The following is a 25,386-nucleotide window of genomic DNA, read 5'->3' on the forward strand; positions in this document are numbered from 1 at the left end:
ATGGAGTTCACATATGTTTGTTATGATTAACTAGAGATGTAATTGGAATGATAGTCTTGGATCAGAAATGAAGATCTAATAATTTTTCCTAAGGAAAATGGGATTTATTTAAATGTAGGCAATGTGAAATTTATGTCTACAAAGAACACTTGAATTACACCATCAACTTACCATCATTTTCAAGTCTTCCTTTTTCTTCATACCCCATATTCGACCTATTAAAGAGCTCTTATTATTTCACCTTCAAAGCGTATTCCACCTTCTTATCCAAACCCTTACAGTTATTATGCACTTCCAAGCCATAATCTTTTCTTGTCTGCACTATTTTAATAGCCTCCTTACTGGTTTCCCTGCTTCTGTTTGAACTACCTATCTGTCCCAAGATCTTTGCCACACAGCAGTTAGAACTATCTTTCAAATTCTAAGTTGGATCATGTCATTCCCCTGCTTATTACCCTGCCAACTGATGTCCACTGAATTTATAATAAAAGTCAAAGTCCTAATGCTCTTATAAGACCCTACATGATTCAACTTCATCTCTTGTGGCTCTTGCTATTCTTTCTAGATTCCAGTCTTTCCCTAAAACACCATAAGGTTATTTTGGCCAGGGGATCTCTGCACTGGCCTGGAATGCTCTTCCTCAGATAGTTGCATGATGGTGTCATTCTTGTTATCTTCATGTCAGATTTAGATCGGTGACTTGGGGGACCATTTTCTACCGTTCAACCTAAAGTCATCCTCCAGGCCTACACTATTACAGTGTACCTCTCAGTAAGGCCTTTTGAGTAGTTGGGAATGTAAATAAGGAACTTGCAACAGAACGTAAATCAATGCACTGTTTTCTTCATGGAGAATGTACTGCTGTGTAACAAAAAATGTCGACTATAGTGTCTCATGTGTACAAGTCATACTTGCTTTATTCAGAAACTGCAGAAGCCAGAATGGTGAAAATTTTTTTAAAAATGTAGTTTTATCTTGATCAGAAAATAGACCTGATTATCTGACCAAGAACCTGCCTGGGCATAGTATTAGGACTTTGGGCTTTTTGTTAACCTCCTCTCATATCTTAGCAACAGAAAAAAGGGAGGAAGGGAGTGTGTATGGACAACATGAAAGTCAAAGAAATTCTGTCTGGATGTGGTACTGGTACCCAAATTTTGATGCTTCTTTTCCTTTATTTTATAAGAGGAAGAGATGGCCTGAGTTTTAGGCAAGTCCTCACATCCACTTCATCTGTTCCAAAAACCCAGGATATTGATACATTCTGCTATTGACTGAAGCAAACTGTAAGTGCTCATTTTAACATTTTATCCTGGAAATTAAAGTCTATAAATTGTTTCTTTCATTTCAGAAGTCCTATGGGCTATTTTTTTTTCCTGTAAAAGAATCTATGCCTTGGTTGAGATCCCAGAGTTCTGCACCACAGAGCATGGAAGAGCCATTTTGGCCTGGAACTGTTAAGGACAGGTGTTATCAGTTATCCACCGACATTGAAGAACTTTAGTAAGTCTCTTGCCAAATTTTGAATAGCACTGCCTTCATGGGTCCTCCACCGTTAGTCAGCAGCAAAATGCTGCTCCAAGCAGTTGAAAATATTAACATGTCGGATGGAATTATTTAGCATCATCCATTATATTGCAGAACAAAGCTTGTCAAAAGCAACAGTGTAGGTATTCCATTGTTATTTTTGTTGCTGTATTTTTTTTTCCCCTGAGAATAATTAAATAGGTTTGGCTGCCTTTTAAAAATTATATGTGATTATTTGTTTTGAAAAGGCAACATATGCACATACTACAAAGTGTAAAAGGCACTCAAAGACAACATGAAAAATAATTCTCAGGCTGACATTTCTATCACAGCCATCTCATTCTCTCCCGGGAGGCATTTACTCTCATATTTTTAAATGTGTTTCCAGAGATAACATAGATTATGTACATTCAAGCATATGTACTAAACATTGATTTTAAATAAAAATCGTGATACATCTATAATATTATGTATATTGATTCCTTAGAGATTTTTCCACATCAGCACATAAGGAGTTCCTTCATCTGACTGCTGTATGGAATTCCATCTTTTGAATGAACCAAGTTAGCTGTAACACTTTCTTATTAGTGGACATTTACGTAGTTTCCCAGTCTTTCTAATAAAGAATATTTTTAAAGTTTTGTAGACGTCCTAGGGTATGTGCACCACTTGAACACCTTTCCCCCTGAGAAACAGTGCCCTTTTTCAGTTTACAGGCAAAAAACGTTGATCTAACATATTTTTTGCCAAATTACACTGTCAATTCTTTTTGTCCTCCTGCTTCAGTTTTCATACTTAGCAAGCTGATTGTACTGGATCTCCTTTTTCAGTCTTCCCAATTCATCTTTGTCTTATTTTACTCTTTTTTAATTTTTAATTTATTTTGTTTACTTTTCAGTCCTGTCATATTTCCACTGTTTTCAGCTATGATTTTCTTTTCTATGTTGCTCCTAATATGGGCTTTATATCTGAGGTATTTTTTCCTTCTGCTTCTTTCCTGTACTTTACAAACTCATGTGTTGTCTCTGTTAGCTACCACATCTTTCCTGAATTCTTCTATCTTTACTTTGAACTATTGTTTATGTAATTCCTTGTTTTATTTTTAATATTTTTAAATTTTAATGCCAATATGTTTGGTCACAATTTTTATCTGCTCCATGAAATTATTTTTTTCCTAGTGAGTATTTTTTGCCCATCTTTTATTTTCCTGATTTTTTTTTTTCTTGTTATTCTTGCATTTTCCTGTAAATCCTGTGCTGGTATCTTAATTTCAAAGAATTGAGTCCTGGGACCAAAAATTTGCAGAAATTTTTTGTAAGGCAAAAATTTTTCTTAAGACTTTATTGAATTTGGCCATTATTTCCTTAGTTTATTATTGAAATAAAGTATTATTTATGTTTAAAATACATTTTGATATTTAATTATGTCACTTAAAATCTCTTAGCTTAGTGGTCTTGACTTGTTTATCTTGATCTTCATCAACCAGTGCTATTTTAAAACAATGCAAAGAAGAGGCATTGGGTGAATTTACTATGCCCAAGCAATGAGTTGATTTATTCTAACTCGGGGTTAGCGGTGTTATGCCTCTTGACGCTTAATTGAAAAAAAAAAAAAAACAACTCAGTAAAAATAAAAGGAGGCTTTAAATACTGATGAGTATATAAGCAGATTATATAAAGTAAGTCTGAGAGTTATAGAATCTATTATAATGAAAATAAATTATTGGTGGAAGTGCTTCTCAGACTGAAAACTGGAGCACTGTGATTCAGGAAAAATAATTTTCTAGTTCTTGTGACTATTTGATGGTGTTGACATGCACTTTCATTTGTCTTTTCTGTAGAAGAATTAATACCAATATTGTACCAATATTGTAATCACCAGTTGATATCACAACAGCTGAGTTACTTATTCTTGGGTGGCACATCTCTGAGTTTCCGATGAAAGATTTCTGACACCCTGATTTACCTTAAGTTTTTGAGGATGTGCTTTTTTTCTTCTATTTCCAGCACAGAAATTTCTGCACTGATGTCACATGTAATTGCAACCTAAACCCCTTTACCTTTTTAGAATAAAAAAATCTTTAAAAGTGCAGATCAGCAGCATTTGAACTCTACCATTTTAACTAATCATATTTCTGTGCTGAAAACTGAGCCAGACACAGAACAAACAGACCTCTGAGAATGAATCCTGGTGCATCCATAGCCATGCAAGGCTGAAATAACATGAAACAAAACCAACAAGAAAAGTGAAGAATAAACTGAAAGAGAACATTGCTAAGGCAGTTTTCTGTCTACTGCAGCATCTTGTAGTGGAACCCAGATAAGCATCCTTTCTTAGCAGAGTCCTCCACTAGAATTTCCTCTTAGAACCTAACAGATATTGGATTTCCCCACTGATTAAGTCCAAGTTATATGAAATATAATCTGTCTCCTCTTCCTGTGCCGGTGCCTGAAGGATTAAATCAGGAATCCCCACTTATTTATAACTGCCAAAATTTATTTCAACATTTATATTACATAATACAGTGTTAGATTTACAGGAAAATGACTCATCTGAAAGGAATGTCTATATCTAAAGATAACTTGCTTTTTAAAACTCTGCTAGTACAGAAATAAAAGAAAATTTTAGAATATTTATGAATATATAAAAATTTATTTTTAAAATTTTAAACGAATTTTTTTACTTATGAAGTTGTAACAATGAATTATGAAGAGAAAATAAGTCAAAGTAAGTAAAACTATATGAGATGCAAAAAAATATAAAACTTAGTGAAAATAATGATGGTAATAAAATTAGATATAGAAAACAAACCTGGGAGGAGAAGCAAACACTAGAAGGAAATTTTCTCAAATTAGAGTATTTCTGAGGAAAGGAATAAAAAACAATTAAAGTGAGGCTACAGTGGGACAGATTCAGGTAATCTGACTCATGTGTAATAGGACTACAGGAGGTGAGAAAAAAGTAGACAGAGCACAAATAACAAAAATATATACATGTGAACACTTTCACCAAATAACGATATATACTAACTGGAAGATTGAAAATACCTCTGAAAACCTAGGAAAAATTATGTTAGATAAATAATATTTAGATATAACTTGGTGAAATAATACATATATATGTACATAGATGTAGTAGTTTCTTATGGCTGCTATAATACATTAACACAAACTTGATGGCTTAAACAATGGAAATTGATTCATTCACAATTCTGGACGTTAGAAATTTGAAATCCATTTCAATGCATCAAAACCAAGGTGTCAGCAGGGCCATCTTCCCTCCATAGACTCCAGGGAAGAATTTATTCTTTGTCTCTTCTACTTCAGGTGGCTGCTGGCATTCCTTGGCTTGTGGCCACATCTCTCCAAACTGTCTCCAGTCACATTGCCTTCTCTTCCTTGTCAAATCTCCCTCTGTCTCTCTCTTACAAGGATACTTGTGATTGCATCTGTTGCTCTTGTGGATAATCCAGTAATATCTGCCTCTCTCAAGATCTTCAACTTAATCACTTCTGCAATATTATTTCATGCATTATAAGACAACATTTACAAGTTCCAGAGATTAGGAAGTGGATGTCTTTGGGGGTAGCACTATTTAATCTGTGAATTATATGTATATATGCATGTACGTGTAAATCTTGCAAGCATCCAAATAGATTGTATGCATGGAAACAAAAATCTAGTTACTCTTAGACTTTCAGTCTGTAGAGAATACTATGGAGTTGAGGAAAATATATTTAAATGGTGATATTATAGATTCAATCAAATTGTCACTCATTTGTGAAGACAATCAAAAGATTTTCTCAGCTATAAAAAGGCTTAGTTTACTTCTCCTGAAGAAAAAATTCTGTTGAATTATAGATGGATGGGAGATGAGTCACGATTAGAAACTTGAGAATAAGGGAGGTTGTTTTACAAAGATCTGGCAAAAAGCACTATAGTTGCACAGAGACTTAAACATCAAATTAAGTCTCAGTGCTAGACTGCTGGCTCTACTCAGTCCAGATTCACACTCAGTCTCTAGGTAATCTTCAGTCCTGTGGCTTCATGTACCATCTTCATGCTGGAGACAGCCTAATCCCCAACTCTGATCTAGACCTCTCCCCTCAACTCTACTTTCACTTAACAGTGTTCTCCTTGTTTCTTCCTTAGATACCTAGTGTGCATCTGAAAGCTAACATGCTCTGAACCAAAGCCTTATTTCTATTTAGACCTGCTGAACCTACAACTTTCCTTGTCTCAGGATATGATAAATCCATTCAGCCAGCTATTTAGACAGAAAATCTTGTATTCAAGGTTTGTTTTTTGGAAAATCCTTTGGCTATTGCTTAGAAATGTAATAAACATGATACCTCTTACTTCTCTACAGCTAATATCTAGCTCAAGGCATTCTTCTCTCTTGCCAGGAGTAAACAACTTCCTCTATGCCCACTCTTGCCTTCTTATAGTCTAGTCTCCAAAGGACCAGGGTGCTGCTTTTGAAATAAAATGTGAGTATGATTATGTAACTCATCTGTTCAAAGCCCTGTAATGGCTTCCGATCTGCCCCTCTCCTCACTTCCTGACCTCATCCCCTACCACTCCCCGATCTCCTCCAGCAGCTTAGGCCTCCTACCTGTTCCTAAACACAGTAAGTGAGATTTCCCCAGGGCTTCTCATATGTTCCTTCTGCCTGAACTTAATTGAGACAATGTCCCAAAACATTCCACTACTGAATTTCTTTAGATGAGATCCAAGCCAGACTCACTTTACTGAAATTGACATGCCTTTGAGTGATGATATAATGTGATAAATCAAACACTTTTCATTAAGGCATGAGCATATAACAGTTCAAATTATTGTTCTTCCAAGGGATAGTGACAGTCAAAAGGAAGTTGAAAAGATGATTGAAAGACATCTTAGAAAAAATTGGAATGTTTTTCAGGCATTGAAAAATGCACGTGAAAAGGTAGAATTCCAGACAGCAGTGCCAACAAATGACCAAGAACTTTAGGTGCTCCAGAATTTAAGGCACTCCTTTGTAGCCTTCGATCTAGTCTAAGTAAATTGCTGCCTCTCTAACTGGCTGTAACACCAGGTGAACTGAGCGTGAGAACGTTGCTCACTCTCTGTCTTTGAAAACTTCAGAAACCTTAGAAGAAAGAAGGAATAGCATTCTGTTAGCCTTCTCACTTAATATTTTGCACATGACTTCAAAGAGACAACTCCAAGGGAGATTATTAAAATTTTATCTTTCATGGTTATGTGAAAATGTTAATTCACTTACCAAAGAGAATATTATACACACATTTGGTTTAAAATTGAAATGCCATAGCAGATGTTAGCATTTGAGTTTTTCTCTCACTTATTACCTTGCACAAAGATAGTAACTTCAAAATTAGCATATTACAATGTTGTAAAACAATGATAGCACATTCCAACTAAAGAAAACCAGGGGAATGTCTTACAGGCAGTGGGAGAGGAAGAATCCTCTTGGACTAAAAATGTTATTTTGTGCTTGGGACGATAGACCAAGAGACTCATTTCCATTGATGTGGTGAGAAATAACAGCTAAACCAAATTTTGTGCCTCCTGAAACTCCTCTCTTTCTGGAAATCATCTTTAAGAAAAATAAAATACAGTTGCGTACTGTGCATTCAAGGGGGTCCTTGCAAGGAGGATTCCTAAAGTTTAACTTATTAGCTTCATGATACACTTTTTATCCCCCTGGGAAAATGTTATTTTTTGTTCCCATAGGCCTAAGAGTATAATGAAAATTTGTATCAAAGATGTACATGTAATGCTTTATATCACCAGTAACTCCTAGATCACAGCACATGAATCTCTAGTTATTCCTTTGCATGAGTGAAAAAGAAAAGGAAAGAGGAAAGGATAAAAGAGGGAAAAAAGAAAAAAAAAAATCCTACATGAGAATGAGAGAATCCATTTGTTCACAGCACTTCTATCAGGAAAACATTATGCCCATGGAAAATTAAATTTAATGTAGAAGGGAAGAAAAAAATACAATAGAACATTAAGAAATGTTAAAAATGAAAAATGTCAAAAACTTGAAGTTAACACCAAAATTCAAATTATCATCTAAGGTCTAAAAAATATTAGAAAAAAATTACTAAAAAATAGGTAGTCAGCGCTTCATAAATTCTAGTTCTGCTGCCCTCTTCACTAGGTAAGAGAAATACTCTTTTGAAGGATGTTTGCTGCACGAAAATATTTGTATTTTCCTGATATAGTAGTAGAAAGTTGGTAGAAATGTGAGTATGCCCTAGACATTTTAAGTGTTGGATTTTGGTTTAGGCTGTTAAAGTGAAAATTGCACTGGACAGTGTTCAACTGTCAAGAAAGACTTTGTTCAAGGCTACTGCAATAGGGGAGAGACTGAATCCAACTTCCTGAAACAGAAGATGTGAGGTTTGTTAAGTGCTGAGGTGAGCTAGTGGAAAAGTACTGGAGGACGTTCAGGGAGGGCTGACCAATGGGATGTGTTCAGCATATAGAGTTATTCCTGAGTTCGCAGTGTTTCCTACTGGGATTAGGCCATCTGATAATTGGTTCCCAAAAAAGTTCAGCTCCTCCCTTCCCATAGAGACTGAAAGATGGAAGCACCATCTCTTTTAATGTTTAGTTTTAAAATGATGGTTCCCAGGTCTGTGAGAAAGACATTTTCTGGGTAGTAAAACTGGCAAGAGACTGAGGATTTATTTACATTTCAAAGGGGGCAGAGAAATAATTTACAAATCCAAGATTTTTGAAATAAATTCTCTAAGAAACAAGAGGTTAGAGGCCCGCAGCCAGGAAGAAATCTGTCTAAACTTTAGTCAAGCTGAGAGTAACATTAAGGCTAACTTGGTCAAAGCAATGACTTTGAGTTTATATTCCACATTGTATTAGCTATACTAGTAACATTACTCTGATTTTTATCCCTCTTTGACTAAAACTGGGAGTGGCTATCCTAGGTAGATGATAAATAGATGAGTGATAGATATATAGATAGGTAGATAGATAGATCATTCACTTGGAATATTCATTTCAAGGATTTTAGAATGCTTAACGTTGTTAAATATATTTTCATAGTTTATTCTCCACAGACTTCTTTGGTAAGTTGTTCTTTTTTTTTTTTTTTTTCCTCCCTTTTTCTTCCTGAACCATTGAAGGGAATCAGAAACAATTAAAACAGAATGGAAGGTCTCACTTCAGAAAAACAAGGTAATTCAGTAATTGCCTCAAGCAAAAGACTTCTGCTAATTCTTCTAAGGAGAAAAACAACTCTGAGTACTAACCTACCTAGTTTAATCATCATTAAGTAATTAATCCTAACAACATCTCTTTATGAGCCTGGCAAGAATGATTACTTGTGCATATTTTTGAGAGCTCACAAGACAGTCAATTTTTACATAAAAAGTGCAATGGAAAATGCGAATTAAAATTCTGATTCCTTATCTTGAATCTGTATTACTATTATCAATTATTGTCAATTGAGCAAATTCTGGGTTAACTCAAAGCAAACAATGATCTTCTGTAATAACTGAAGTTATATAAACTACTGTAAAACATTATATATATATATTTCATGTACTCTTTCTTATTTTTCAAACATTTTCTCCCAAAGCGTATACTTATGGTAAAAATAATATCCTGAAAAGTTGACCTTCTAGTATGGAGGTCTTTGGGAAAAAGTATGCATGCCAAGTTTATTCTATACATTCAGAAATCTCTGTTTACAGTTCCTTGTTCAGAGAAAAATAATGAGGTCCTCAGATATCAGTAACAAGTACATTTTTTTCTCACATAAAATTGCAAATTTTATAGTTACCTGATTGTAAGTATTAAAACAGTATGAATATCCTCCCAGTTCTTTAACCATCTAGAATGGGTCATTAGTCTCCAAACTTTGCTGTACATTGGTATAATCAGAGATCATTAAGAAATACCCATTCCTGGCTCACACGCTCACACTGTGATTTAGTTGGTATGGGGTGTGGCACGGATGCTGGAATTTTTAATAACTTCCCAGGTAATTCTAATACTTAATCATGTTTGGAAACTATTGATCTACAGTTTCTTCTCTAGGGATAGTATTGTCCTTAAACCTGTGAAGACAAACAGTGCTATCATAGAAAAATGGACCAGTGCATCCCAACTTGTGGAAATCAGAATCACTAGGGAAACTTAAAATTCCTGATGTCCAGGTTCTACTCAAGAGATTCTAATGTGTAGTCAAGGTTGAAAGTTGAGAATCATGGAGCTAAATACCCATATATCAATGTGAAATTTTCTACTACATATATATCTGCAGTTCCCTATCTCATCACCGTTTCTGCCCTGAAACTCTCAAGTACCTAGGATAGCCCACGTGGATAAACTCAATTCCAACTCCACAGGTGGCAGCAGTAGTGGCTCTCCTCCTCCTCCTCACCTCTACTCTTTTTCTTCCATGCTTACACTTCTTTTTTCCACGCTTCTTCCTGGCTCCCTAAAGATTCAGAATGCAATTTTCCAGCTACATAGTGGACCTGAACTCTGCTTCTCTCATCCTCCCTTTCATTCACTCAATCAACAAGCACCTACACCGTGCGATGGCAATGTGCAAGCAGTTCCCACAGGGGATCCAGCGATGAATCTCACAATATCAAGGCATTGACAGTTAATTGCCTTGGAAATTCAGGGTTTTTTTCACCCTTCAAGGTTCCATAAAGAATTAAAGTAGGCTAAGAAAATGGGCAATGTCTGGAGAAGAAACCAGCTTTCTTTTGGTGAGATAAATGAGTTTCTGCACTGCATGTGTATGGTTATTTGTGTTAGCAGTCACTTCTAAAACCACTATATCCCTTCTATTTCTCAAGAGCTGATAATTCTAATGGTGAGATTTCAGACCAGGGATGAGACAGAGCAAGGAAAATCAAACTCACGAAACAGGAATAATTGAATAAGGAAATTTCTTCATTTCTCTTTTCCCCTTCCTTCCTTCCTCTGTTCCTTCCTTCCTTCTTTCTTCTTTGCTTTCCAGAAAAGTTGTGAATCTTAGATGTTGTTCACATTTGGATATAGTATTAGACTTGTGGTGTGGCTATATAAAGGTTTTACATTTTCTGTCCCTTGCAAACCTGTAATACTTTTCCCAAATTTTGACTGAAAATATTTCTCACTCAGTTATGACAATATTATGTGTCCCTTCAATTAATTTGTAAATAAAATGTTTTCCAATTACAGCAGAAGCATATCAAAATGACTATTGTGTTTTATCACAACTGATTTAATGTATTAATATATTGTATGTTAGAGGTTTATATATTAATTAAAATTATATCTCTATATTTAATAAAGACATATTCTATTTATATTTATAAAGTACATTTTATCTCTTACATTGCTTTTTAATATTTGATTAGATGACCATTTGATCATCATATGACCATCTTTGAGTGACAGTTTGAGTGAGGATGGCAGACTCATATTGGATCTAACTATAGACATTATGACCAATGAACAATGAGACTTGGTTTAACCAACATTTTACAGACCTGTAGGCTCACTTTAGCCGGTCCTGACTGCTAGTCTTCATTAGCAGAGTCAGCAAATACTGCCCTTTCCTAGAACTTGAAATTCCCTGGTTTCTCCTGTTTACTGAATGATTTAGTGATTTATTCACTGGGTGTGTTCCCTTGCCATGCAAGGTAGTAAGTGCAACTTTCTAACTTTTTAAATTATTAAAACAATATCATTTGTCCACAGAAAGTAAAACCTTTTTTTTTTTTTACCCTCCTGTTGAACAATTTCTCTAGTAAAATCCTAACATTTCTAGGTCCAGCCTAGGGTTCCCTTATTCCAGATGGTACATGATTTCTGAAATTGTTCAATGTAGACTTCTGCTCATCCACATTTTAAAAAAATTTTTTAGTTACAAGAAGAATAATTTACATATGAACATGTTTGGAGAGAGCTAGTGAGGAAGAAAAGAGTTGAAGAATGAGGAATATAATTTGAGGACTCTAAGCATACATATTTTAAAAAATACAGAACATAACTATTTATATTCTTTTACATTTTGTCTCTTGGTAGTGGCATTTGGTTTCTATCTTAAGGTGTTTCCAAGTGACCTGGCCTCTTATTTTAAGATTCTCTCCTGCCTTTACGTAAAAAAACCAAAGGGACCAAGTATTTTCTGTTTGTGTTAATGTATCATATTGACATTAAATGCATAAATTAATTAAAGAAAATAGTATTAATTACAGCCTCTAATGTTTCAAGACCTTATCCATTTTAAAAAGATGCCTTTTATGAGTGGTTATGAAAATAAACTTGAGACTGAAAACAGAATATACTTTTTAAGGGAAAAGAATTTTTAAAGTTATTCAGGAAAGAGAGTTTGAAGCTGCAAGTTGTTTTAATATCCATATAATTAATTCCTGAACTTTATAATGTGAAATTTAATTAAACTTGTTCTAGCCACTTGAGTTGTGAAATGCTAGGTAAGGTACTAAGTGAAAGATCTGAGGAATCGATATTATCCTTCTGGCATTTTCGTTTCAGCCACATAATAGCTTTCTTACGAGGAGTGTAAGAGAGTCCCTGAAATTTTTCCCTTAATCTACAGGAAAATGAACATTCTAGAAAGGGTAAATCTATTAATTAGAGACCTGCACAGCTTTCTTTCTTGCTAGTGTAATCGTTAAATTGATTTTTCCAGTCCATCATGTAATTGTTCCACCGATGGAATCCTGCTTTCCATTCTTGTTCCACTTCATCAATATTTTCTGTAAAACATGGAATGAATTGTATTAATCTAAATTTTAATCTCTGTTTACGTTAATTGAAAAATAATTTTGATTGCAGACGTCATTTTCTCCAAGTACACTGCACAGCAATTTTTTATTCTTCATTACTTATTTATCAGCTTCTCTGACTACTTGAAAAGATTTTAGTGCAATTTTATACATTATATGACAATGCAAATAATAGATGTGTACAAAATATACATACCATAAAATGCAAGTTTGTGTATTATATTACATCAAATTGTTACATTACATATATTTGCTTTAGTTTCTAAGATGTATAAATATTATTCTCTTTGCTTGACCCAGCCATGCATAACAAAAAGTTCATTTAATGCATCTCATTTACATATATAATTATAAAGCAGAGTATTATTTCTGATGAAAATACTTATATTTGAATATTTATTAATGCATAGGAGGACTTTTAATTGGCATTCTGTATAGATTTTACACTCATCCCATATCAATATATTTTTAATTCAAAGCAATGCCTGGTTATTGAAAGCATTTTATTGAAACTACTAAATGATAGAAGTTTATTAATTGCTTCACAAATTAGAAACATGACTAAGAAAATCTCTGCTTTCCAGCAGTTTGCAAAGTGTATGTATGTGTCAGGGAAGAGGAGTGTTTATACCAGAAATAATGTGAGGCAATGAACCAAAAAGCATTTATGTGCTACAAGAACCTTGAAATTTTGATATATTTGAAAGTGTATTACATTAAAAAATAAAGTTTGTGAACAATAGAAACTCTTAAATTACAAATGTTTAAAACCATATATTTATGTTCCTAATAGAAATAGACATGATAAAGCTAGAAGACAGTTTAAAGCTAGAAGACAGTTTAAATTATAAGTCATATGCATTTGTAGTTCTCTTACTTTTTAAGTTTTTAGGATACTGAGCTATAGTCACTGGATTAAAAACAAAATTTTAAGTCATTTCAACTGTTGTAAAAATAAGGGCTGACAATTTTTTAAAATATAATTTTCAGTTAGGAATTTTGAAATTAATTATAACTTTGCAAAATGTTAATTTGGAAAAGAAAATTCATGTGCTCTCATACTATGTTATAATGTATGTGTAAAAGTGTTTCTTTTCATTCATATTATTAACAATGGAGCACATTCAGTGATTCATTTTTAATTTATATGAAAATCAAAATATTTAAAACATTTGTACTGCCATTAAAAGATCCCCTGTAATTTAGGATATATTTAGGTTTAAAATGTTCATAATGCTTGGACATCGGACAAATATCTGAGAATTTATACAAAAATATCCTATTTTTATGTAAAATGCTTTTTAAAAGGTCAATGGCTATAATTTTTTGTGAATAAAAGAATTTTTCTAAAGAGTCGAAAAACATTCAATGTGGAAGAAAGATGTTAAATATTATACTAAATAATCCATGCTTGTGTTCTTTTTTATAATAATTAAATGCTGTTTTAAATGTTACTTACACAAAATAAGGACTCTGAAGTTCAGAAATAACAAAATTTTTGATACAGCAATTAAAAGATAGGTAATTTAGCATTTAAACCATGAATATTAATATTTAGAGAAAAGGTCCCAAATCTGATTTTCTTTTCTTCCTCATGGAATGATACCCAATCCATTGATTCATATAAATGTAAATTTATTTCCTCATGTATCATATTCAGACAACTATACAAGTTAGTTATTGAAATAGTTTGCTTTTTAGTGTACGAGTGCTTTGTAAACCTGAGTACATTTTTCCTTTAGAAGTACTGAACATTGATTGAGACAATAAAATATGAAACAGTTAATTATTTTCTAACAGAACCCAAAGGAACTGAATACACCATAATAAGAAGATAATTAAAAAATGAGTCCCATGTCGTAAATCAAAATCAAAACTAGTTGTGTTTCTCCTCTCCCTCGTCTCCTCTTCCCCTCACGCTGGAATACTACGTAAGTGGCTATAGATGCATTGTCATCATCAGTGAGATGTAGGTCTACTTGGTTTGTAGTTAATGTGGTACTGTGGTGTGAAATAAAGAAAAGAACATCAGTATAGGCTTTGGAGTGACATGGGCTAAAATTCTAGCTCAGTCATTTACTATCTTAGTGACAGAGAAAAAATTCTTAACTTCTCAAATGAGTTTTCCAAATGTAGGTAGGGTTGGTAATTCCTCTTTTGCAGCATTACCATGAAGGGTAAATGAGATGGTGTGTACACTGTGAAATCAAGCTCTGTGCACCCATTGGGAGCTGTGCAAATGAACTGACTGCCCTTACAAAAATTTATTCCTAATTTTGCTCTCTATTGAATCTGTATACAGCTAGGTCAATACCAGTAGTTCATAAACATATTGACACAACTTTTTCAGGAGTTTTGTGATCTTTGTTTTGCTCATATCATGTCTCATTTGGGGAGGAAAAAGGTCAGGCTCTCTTCCCTACCAAAAGAGTGATAATAATACAGCTTTTTTTTTTTTTTTTTTTTGGCTTGTCAATTAAAAAAGGGTGAGCAATGTTTCACCAGAGCTGAGTCTATTTAGCTAAGTCTGAGGCATTAAGACAGAACACAGGAGAGGTGAGTCAACCCCAAATTATTAATGGAGATGAAGTTAGAAGAGGATGTTACATTGACATTGAATTGCAGTGAGCACTATAATAAAGAAATGACATATTTCCTGTATTCTGAGAGTTCATTAAAAATCTCTTCTGTCCCCTTTATGTGCTTATTTCCCTGTTTGTCAACCAGTTATTCAAATTACCAAAAAATTCGTAATTCTTTACACAGCAATCAAACTTATTAGTTGTCCTGTTGTAATTTGGAGCGTGTGGTTGTGAACTACTAGAAACTCAGGATGAGTTTTGTGAAGACTTCATGGGCTTTTCCAGTGAAACAAATAGATAATTTGATTTGACTGTCAAGTTTCCCAAAGCCTTTTGTTTGTTTTGCTTTGCTTTTAACAAGGAATGGAAAATTCAAACACGAAAACAGCAAAATTAGTCTGATCTTTTTCTTCAAACCACCTTTCCACTATCTCATCTTTGTTTGCCACTCTTGCTAACTGATTTGCAAATAGCAGTAAATGAATCCAAAGTGACGGAATCCAAGAGGTATCTCAGCTCTTAAATTTATATTCGGTCTTCTTTAGTTGTGGCAAGCAACAGTGTTTCATGATTCATTCAAAGGCGAAAGGAGGAACCACTGGATCTGATGTTTTTCTTTACTGGGGAAGATATGAAGGTCAATTTTTTTCCTCTGAATAAATTTACTTTCTCAATTTTAGTGAAAAATACTGATATATGATTGACATTGAATGGGTTGTTCTTCCACTAGCCTTTCTTTTTACGAATAATTATATTACTGAGTTACATTCCTAGCAAAAAATCTTAATTTGATAACAGTTGAAAAAAAATGTGCATTTTATTTCTTGCAAGTGCATGCAGTAATAGCATAGGCACGTGCTGAAGGACAGGCTGAAAATTAAGTGCTAGAATTTGTGTGTTTAAACAAGTCTTCAGGATTATTATTTTTTTTTTTTGGAAAATATGCATTGCTTAAATGTAAACTACTGCTCATGTGGTACTTCTAATGCTTAAACTCATGGGTTTCCGTGAGTAAGGTAAACATTTCTCCTTTTAAGAAATCCAATCAGTAGTTATTCTTTGAAATTTTCCTTTATTTGTAAAGCTACCTTTTAAAAAAATACTGTTTTCATAAAACCTTCACCTAGGTCATCTAAGTAACCTTAATTTTCAGAACATTAAAGATTAAAATGTTTGAAGTTTTGTGACTTGAAAAATATAAGGTACAGTAAGAACATATTAATCTTTTTAAACCCCCCTACATTATTTTTTATAAAGCCTAAAAACATTGCATTTCAAACTGGTTTTGTTTAAATGTAAACATTTTTATTATTAATGAATACCTTGCTGATGTTATGACAATTACATCATACATTTACTAAAAAAATTTTTAAATATACTTAATATAACTCCTTTGGGGGAATTATCTGAAAAAAATAGTGATAAAATTTAAAATTATGTTTTCAAGATTCATTGGAACCACCCGAGAGCAAGGTATGGTATACCCACACAACTCAGCACTGCTTAGAGTAGAGAGTTGTTCAGCCCTGTGTATGCCAGATGCATACCGCAGCATGTAGTCAAAAACTTAGGAGTTTGTTTATTTAACCTGCTTTATAGTAGCAGACAATTAGAGACAGAGATTTTGAAATACATCTTCAAAAACTGCTGATACTGAAATTGTATTTTATCAACAAATACATTGCAATAGGCCACATGTGCTTGAACTAGAAAGAGTCAGTTTGGCTTATAATAAATTAGTCATTTAAAACTTGCCCCCATCCCCTGCTTATTTCCCTACAAATTATGATCTTCTCATTTCAAAAGTATTTTAAGTAAAGATTGAGAATATGTAGTTTATGATATGTTAAATGGTACCTCTTCTGGTCTCTTGGCAGATTAAACGCGTTGCCTCATTGTTATTCACACCCAGAGGACACAAGGGCAGCACTGTAGCTCTGCCAAGGGATGCAGAAGCCCATCTCTGATACATACTGTGTCACAGAGCATTTGGTAACACATGGAGCACTGGTATAGCGGTAATGTTTCCCAGACAGATGGAGTCCACAATTATAATTTTGGTGAGCAATGTCTGATAATCAAAAGGCATATAAAACAATCGGATACAACTCTGAGATGCCCACAGTTGCCTGAAACTAACCCCTAACCTCTCTAAGCAAGAAGAAACTAAAAACATCCACTATACTGTGATATCTAATATATAACCTGCAAATTGTGGAGTGTTATGATAAACAGGATGGTAAAGTCTAAAGGACCCGGTTAGCAATATGTCTGGTGGTTGAAAGTCAATTACTTTTATTTGAAAAATACAGAAAATAGACTTGAGGAGCCACATGAGTTATAAACAGCTGGACTTTTTTTTAAAGAAGGCAGTGAATTGGAAATGTCTGTAATTTTTCTCACAGAAAATGTGATCATTTAAGTTGATCACTCAAATTTATTTAAATATTCTCTTACTAATGAATTATGACTATGCTCATCTGAACCATTTTCCTAGTATCTCCTTATATAAATCTAAGTAATCACTTCCTAAAGAGTAGTTGACTAAATTGCTACCTGTTTATTGTAGTATGTAATGTACGTGCATGCTCTTTAAATATCACCAAGCTCAGAATATTCAGAAATATTTGGATTATGCTTATAAGTATTAAATTTTAGGAGTTTTCTCCCCCTTAGAAATCAAGGTTTCTACTCCTTATCAATAAAATTATTTTTGCTTCTTTTTGAATATAAATTAAATTTAGTTCCATAGTATATTTGTTCAGTTATTCAGGTCAATAAATTGTTTATGTTACATATTTATTTTGTTCATTTATCCATTAATTCACTTCACAGAGATGGGCTAAATGGCAAGTAGTGCCCAATTTTAGTTCCACTATTAGTTTTCATGTTCCTCTAGGGGAATTTTCTATTTTTGTTTTCTTTGTTTAACTACTAAGGTGCTGCTTATATAGTAAACCTTCAACACATATCTAAAATTGCTGGAAGAAAGTTGTTAAAATAATGGACACATTGGAATCAGATAATTGTAAAGTCACAGATGAACATTCTCACCATGTCCTGGATAGTCTATCTTTTCTCCCACTTACATAATTCACAGCCAATTATTTAACCAAATACCAAAAAACACACCTGTCATTTCCAAGACTTTGGGAAAAAAGAGTGTCCAGAATCTGCATTGTTGAGCACGTAGTTTAGTGTACACTTTTGGTGACTCTGTATTCAAGGTTAAATATTTCTGTTCAGGGCTTTTGAAGAGAGGCCATCTAGTACTATTGTTCTGGGTCCCATTTGGATTTCTGAAAAATTAAAGAGAGACATTATAGTCCTACTAAAATCACTATTAGATTAAAAAATATTGTTCTCAAAAACCAATAAGACGAGATTGGGCACGTTCAGGGTGGTATGGCCATAGATGGCAGCAGGCGCCAGCTTTATTGTTTTTGTAACTATGTAAGTTTAAAAAGCTAAAGATCCAATCTGTTCTTAGAAACAATAATTAGTACATATATGTAAACTAACTAACTAAATAAATAAAAACCAATAAAAGCTTTTAAAATATCAGAAAACTGTGGACACAGTCAGAAAAATTGTGGGTTTGTTTGATGATGTCAAGTACATATGAATAGGGTTGAATGCTTTCAGTGCCTTGAAGCACTATGTTAGTTTAAATTGTAAAAATTAAAATTTAAAGAACTTTTTATATACATTTCTATTTAACATACAGGGAGAAAAATATATAAATATATTCTATTTTAAAATACTAATATTTTCTTCTCACTTAAACCTGTGCTTAAGTTTGGGACAATTACAAATCTCCTTATTATGTAATAACCTCATTACTCGAGGACACTGCCTTCAGTCTCATTTTTTAAGTTGATCCCACCTTCTTATAGATCTGTCCACTGCTTAAAGATCTTTCAGTCATTCCCCAGTGGGCTCAGACAAAGGTCAGTGAACATGGTGCCAATGACATTTCCAAGCTTACTTTCAGGTATTTTCTTCCTGGGCCAGCCAACAGGAATCAGGGACAGTTCCTTGGTCTTCCCTCCTCTATTTCACCTCCTTGCCTTTACCTAATATTTCTTCTGCTGGGAATCCCTCCATTTCTTAACATCAGGAGTCTAAGTCAATCCAGAACCTTCAGATTATCTTTTACTGCTGATGTTTCCCATATCTTTAATTGTTATTTCAAAATCAATAACGCTTGACTTTATTTTTCAGAAATTTACAGTTTGGGACTAACTAGCACCTTTGTAGCACTCAATATATATTATTGCCTAGGTCACACATACAGAAACACAAAGAGTAAACATTCTGGAAGTGACTCTGTCTAGTCAGTCGCTGGCGAGTCTATAGATTTCCAGATTTCCTTTTAATGTATTTGTATGATGTTATTAGGAGTCAGACAATGCTCTAGGCTCTAGAAATACAAGTAAATATGGAAAACATAGTTTTCCCCAAGGAATTTACAAGCAAGAACATCCATGAAAACAAAGAACCAACAATATACGGTAGCCTAAATCAACCATAAACAAAGGGACACTAATTGTCAGAAGAGGGAACAATCGTTATGTGTTTGGAAGGAAATTACCTAAAGCAATCCAGACAGAATTATCTAAAGCAAAGGGACAGAATTATCATAGGTATGTATATAATGAGTGTTCATTTTAGTTCAAGTAACAATGAAAAAAGTAGTTTTCTTGGATTCTAGGATAGTGGAGATCCTGTTAGAGTTATAGCTTTAGGATGTAAGTGTTACAGCAGGAAGATCTAACAGCCTAAGAAAATGGTTTAGACTTTAGCTTGTGGGTTTTTACTATTCTGGAGGGATTCTTGACTAGCTGGCTTATTGTAAATATAACATTTTAGAAATACTGACCTAGAGGTGGTACCTAGGCTAATCAACAAATCTATTAAATAGTCACATATACTTCTATCATAAAAGGAAGACTCACGTGATGAGGATAAATAATTCATTTCTTTTCTTAGATTCATCTAACTTAAGCAAAATCATGTAAGAAAAACTCCAGTTGAACTACTCTAAAAGTTCAGCACACAAAATTCTTTATCATTGATTTGAATGATATATAATCTGTATATTATTAATAGATAGAAATTTGGGAGTCGTGACAGTAGGTACCCTTTTTTCCCCCAAAGCTTGTGAATCCCTAGAATTTGGAGAGAGAAGCAGGCATTCAGGCAGCATGGTTATCCAGAGGCAGAGTTTGCCATCAAGAACTTGTGTCGAAAAAGTACAATAAATTCCTATTTTATCATTGATGCAGACATATTCAGCCATGAATTCAGGAGCTGTAGAGATAAATCGCTTCATGATGAACTAGTTGATTTTATGTAGGAATTGGATGATTTAATAAGAATTATTAATAACCAGAGCTATTCAAGCTAAACCAATATCATAACAGGATTAAACCCTCTTGCTTTAGGGGATTATTTGAAAGAGGTCATGAAGAAAATTTTTCCAGATCACAGATGGCACACTTGTCTAGGTGAATTATGTAGTCTTTTTCTTTTCTTTTAAAGCTTTAGAAACTAACAAGTACAGCTGCTGGAGGCTGCATATTAAACCAGGAGAACTATTGGTCTGATCCGGTACAGCAATTCTTATGTTCCTAAATTGCCCACTTTCCTTCTAATTCGATTCTAATTAACTTATGGCACCATTTAAACTGCACATTCATTTCTGGCTTATGCAAACGGTGACTTAAACAGAGCTGACTTGTACTTGAGTTCAAGAGCGAAGCACTAATGGCACTGCCAGTGTTCATTTAACAAACTTTGTCCTATGAAATAACTCATGACATTCCAAATTGTGATTCAGAGGTAATCAAATTCCTTTGCCTATGGATGCAGATACAGTTTTCAAAAAGTGATTGAAATAGCTATTGAAGTGATGAAGCATTTTACTCTATAATTTGAAGAAAGCTCCAAAGACTTGAAAACAACCAGAGATACAATTCTCTGCTTATTGGTATCAATTAAAAACTTTGTGAAATACAACATAATTCCCAGATACAGAATTCTGAAACACTGTATAATTTTAATTCCAAAATTGTAAGATAAATTTAAACATGCTGATTTTGCTATCTTTCAAAAATATTTTCTGTTCTGGTTACAAAATAAAGACCTCAAAGCAACTGTACTTCACACTTTCCATGAGATAGAGAAATCTCTTCTCTTTTTGTTACCAGGCTCTTTTTCTAATTTGTGGTATACAAAATGGTCTAAAAATTATCCTTTTTACTCTTCCTCTAATGTAGGATTGAAAAGCTTTAAGAGACAGATTATTCAACCAAAAAAAGCAGAATATCTTTCTAACAACTGTGTTACAGGAAATTACCTGCTTGCCATTGACATCTGAGCACAAGATTTGATAACTCATTTTTGAATAGATTTTTTTTAAGGCACTAATTGACTCAGGATGGCTGATATGAAGAAGCAGGATGCACTCAAATTTCATATATCATTTTTTGAAGTTATAAATTCCAATATTGCTTACCCAGTCCTAACACGGGATTTAAGCTCTTCTTTGATTAAGAATTCAGAGACAGTTATTTCTAACTAAGATATACAGTGATTTTAAAATGAATATATTTTACTGTGCTTTACAATCTAATCTAATGAAGCCATGATTATTAGTTGTAAATTGAAAGACCATCCAAAATTTTCCACTATCATAAGAGGGCTGAGGGAATACAGCATATACTGGATAATTTCTTAAATAGGCAAATATTCATGGAATTATATTCCATGTTTTGTCATGCTTAAATAAAACTGTATTTTAATTTAAAGAAGAAATGGTTATAAGAGAATCTGAATTTGGAGATCAGATCCATTATTTTATTCAATAAACATTAATTGAGTGCATACTATGTCAGGCTTATTTGAATCACAGAATATTCAACAAAGACAAAACAGAAAAGTTCCTGCCTCTTGCAGTTTCATTCTATAAGAAAGATAAACAATAAGGACAATAAAGGAAATACACAGTATATTACACAGTTATACTGCTAGAAATGTTAATAAAGTGGAGAATGGGGATGATAGGAAATGACAGGTGTGTAATATTTTCTGTGTGTGTGTGTGTGTGTGTGTGTGTGTGTGTGGAGAGGCAGTGGTGAGGGAGTGTATAATAATGAATTTGCTTGACTTTTGTTCACATATCCTGGGAGATAACCTCTAAGTGTTTGGAATTTTGCACCATACCTGATAATTTATGCTAACAGGATGACTTAAGTAATGCATCCGATGGTTTTTGCTAATGACGTGACTCAGGATGGGGCTACTCACACTGATAATCTTAGGGAAGGAACTGGGCTCACCAGGAAGACTTACCGAGTGGTCAAAGGTTTGGGACTCAGAACCAAGTGTTACGAGCCTGACCTTCAGGAAGGGGAGGGGCCAGAAGATGGCATTTAACCACATGACCACTAATTCAATCAGCCACGCCTTTATAATGAATCCCCAATAAAACCCTGAACCTCAAGCTCAGGTGAGCTTCCTGGGTTGACAGTTCCCCGTGTGCACACTGCCACCATTGATGCCATGAGGGCACTGCAGCTCTGAGGGCACAGAAGCATTCTTTTGGGATCCTTGTCAGTCTTGTTCTATGTATCTCTTCCTTTGACTGGTTCTGAAATATATTAGAATCTTTTGCTATATTAAAACTGTCATTGTAATTATAGCATTTTTTTCTGAGTTTTGTGAGTCATTCTAGTGGATTATCAAGTCTGAGGGAATACGTGGGGACTCTGAACTTACAACTGATGTCAGCAATCTTGGGCCAACTTGGAAGTCTGAAGGACTGTGCCTTAACTTAGACTTTGGCTAACTCTGGGTAGGGAAACTGCAATATTTGGTAGGAAAGAAACTTTTAAAGAAAGAGTTGACAGAGGAGTGAGCCATGCAGTTTTTTGAAGGAAGACTACTTCAACAAAAGCAATAGAAAGCAAAGACCAAGGGACAGATATGTGCCTGGAATTTTCCAAGAACAGCATGTAGGAGAGTGTGGCTAGAGTAAAGCCAGCCAGGGAGAGGAGAGTAGGAGGTAACATTATTTAGTGACCTGTATGCTGGTCCTTATCTTTTTACATCTACTCTGAGTGAGAGAGGAAGCGTTTGGAAGATTTGCACAAAGAAAAAACAAGATCTCATATTTTTTAAAAGATCATCTGGGTAAAATTCTGCGAAGGGACTGCAGAGAATCCAAGGCCAGAAGCAGAAACAGAAACAGGAGATCAGTTAAGAGACCACAGGGATAATTTAGGTGAGAGATGATGGTTACTTGAATGCTTGAACCAGGGAAGTCATAGCAGAAACTGAGACATGCTCAGAACTTAAAAATAGTTTGAAGGTAGAGCCCTTGCAATTGACCAATGAATTAGATATGAAGAGAAAGAGCAGTCAAAGATGACTCCAAGGATTCTGGCTTGAGAAATTGGAAGGATGGATGGAGTTGTCATTATTGAGACAAGAAATGCTGCAAGAGGAGGGTACTTGGAGGAAAGTGTCATGAGTTCAGCTTTTCCCACATTTTTAGGAATAACTTCAGCTTTTTCCTAACTATGTAGGGAGAAGCTCTGTTCTTCCCTACTGTGTATTTCTTCCTTTTCTAATCACACGGAACACTTCTGACACTTCTGGTCACCAAATGTGTGGAGGTTTTTCTCACACAGTAAGCAAGTTTTCAACACCAGCTGGGTGTCCTACAATTTAACTCAGTTCTGACACGATCTACCCAGACAGAGCATCGGCTCTCAGTCCCACAAGACTGCCCCACCCTCTCAACACACTTCAGACACCAGTGGCGAGCTCAGATCATCCCCTGTGCTGTGTGACCAACCAGCTGTAGACTGAAAGTTCCAATGACCCCCCCCTCAGGTTTGATAAATTGCAAGAACGGCTCACAGAACTCAGAGAAACATTTATGATTACCAGTTTACTCAAGGATATGATAAAGGATACAGATGAACAGCCAGATGAAGACATACATAGGGTGAGGTCTGGGAGGGCCCAGGGGTCCATGGAGTCGGACTGTTGCCCCCCCCCCACCCCAGTGTGGATGTGTTCTCCAGCTTGGAAGCTCTCTAATCCCCACATGACTGGGATTTTATAGAGGCTTCCTCATGAACCATGATCAATTGCTAACTCTTTTTCTATCCCCTACCCCTATCTACAGGATGAAGGATGAAGCTGAAAATTCTCAGCTTCTAATCATGGTGTGGCCTTTCCGGTGACCAGTCCCCATCCAGAGTCTCCTCCTCAGAGCAAAAATTGGCCTGGTGCTCTTATCACTTAGGAATTTACAAAGATTTTAGGACCACTGTGTCAGGGACAGGGTCAAAGACAAAATAACAGACCAAGTGATGCTCCCAGTGTTCTTACCATTTAGGAATGTGTACATTATTAGGAGCTCACCAGGCACAGTGATTGATCTAGATATTTATTATTTCACAACATGTGAAATTTGAGAAAGGAAAATGGTAAGTAAGCAGTTGGAATTTAGTGGTTAATCTTTAATTTATTGAGGGTATCTCTGCTTTCCATCCAAATGGATTCACAAACTATTTAATGTAGTGTTCTCCCAGGAGCACTAAAAATGTGACCAAATTTACAAATTTCAATACATAAATGATATTTTAAAATTTACATGTTACAGTAAATTAATTCACAGGATTTACAGCACCTGCCCCCTCCCAGATCTTTGGCCTAGGTTTGTCCCACCATCTCTTCAGGACTTCCTTTCACTACAGAAAATTTTTAAATTTAAAAACTACCATTGCAGAGAAAACTATATTTCACAGATGATAATTTAATTTCAGAAAAATCAATACTCTGAGCTAAATAAAGTGAAATTCTGTATCGAATACATTTTTACTATGGCTATAAGTTACTATGGGACAATTTTAATATGTGCTTTACACATGTAAACTATTTTTTACCATGATAGTTTAACATTTAAATAAAAATAATTGATAACATAGCATATAGCCTGTGCCTAAAGGATCCACGTTTAAAAAGTGAGACGTGCAGATTCAGTACCTTTAGAAAAAAATCAGGAACCAATTGAGCAAAAAGAAAATACAAATGAAACATTCCGTTAGTACCATGATTAGTGGTGGTAGCAGCAAATGAAACATTTCGCAAGTTGCTTCTGTTATTTTGACATGTTTATATAAAGAGCAGACAAAGCAATTTTCATATAGTAAACATATTTACTCTTTGTATTTAAGCAGATGAAGATGAACAGGAGTTCCTCACATAAGCTGTTTTAGCAAAACACGGAGATACAGGTGAATGAGTGATACTAATAAACAGCAAAGGATAAAAACTTATTTCTCTCAGGATCATATTCTCTGCTTCACTTTGCATACAGGGAACTCCTTAGGATAAATATAAGCTTTATATATATTTTGAAGTAGTTTTTGATTCCTTCTAGGGGAATTTCTGTGGCTGTAATATATTTATAAAACTGAT

The 25,386-nt window shown here is 34.4% G+C and overlaps 1 protein-coding gene and 1 long non-coding RNA gene across 2 annotated transcripts in view; one reads left to right on the forward strand and one right to left on the reverse strand.

The window, feature by feature from the left end:
- The window catches only part of LOC135322664 (uncharacterized), a 56,222-nt gene extending 32,039 nt beyond the window's left edge, over nucleotides 1-24,183 (forward strand). Inside the window, exon 4 of the long non-coding RNA XR_010383399.1 lies at nucleotides 24,089-24,183. This is a non-coding gene — a long non-coding RNA (uncharacterized LOC135322664). The remainder of the gene's footprint in view (nucleotides 1-24,088) is intronic.
- BCHE (butyrylcholinesterase) overlaps nucleotides 11,675-25,386 on the reverse strand; it is a 50,537-nt gene continuing 36,825 nt past the window's right edge. Inside the window, exons 3-4 of the mRNA XM_010976339.3 lie at nucleotides 18,022-18,188; nucleotides 11,675-12,277 (exon numbers count right to left, since the gene is read on the reverse strand). Of these exons, the coding sequence (XP_010974641.1) occupies nucleotides 12,153-12,277; nucleotides 18,022-18,188 (292 nt within the window). The 3' untranslated portion in view covers nucleotides 11,675-12,152. The remainder of the gene's footprint in view (nucleotides 12,278-18,021; nucleotides 18,189-25,386) is intronic.

Source organism: Camelus dromedarius, chromosome 2 (assembly GCF_036321535.1).
Source record: "Camelus dromedarius isolate mCamDro1 chromosome 2, mCamDro1.pat, whole genome shotgun sequence".
NCBI classification, from domain to species: Eukaryota; Metazoa; Chordata; class Mammalia; order Artiodactyla; family Camelidae; genus Camelus; species Camelus dromedarius.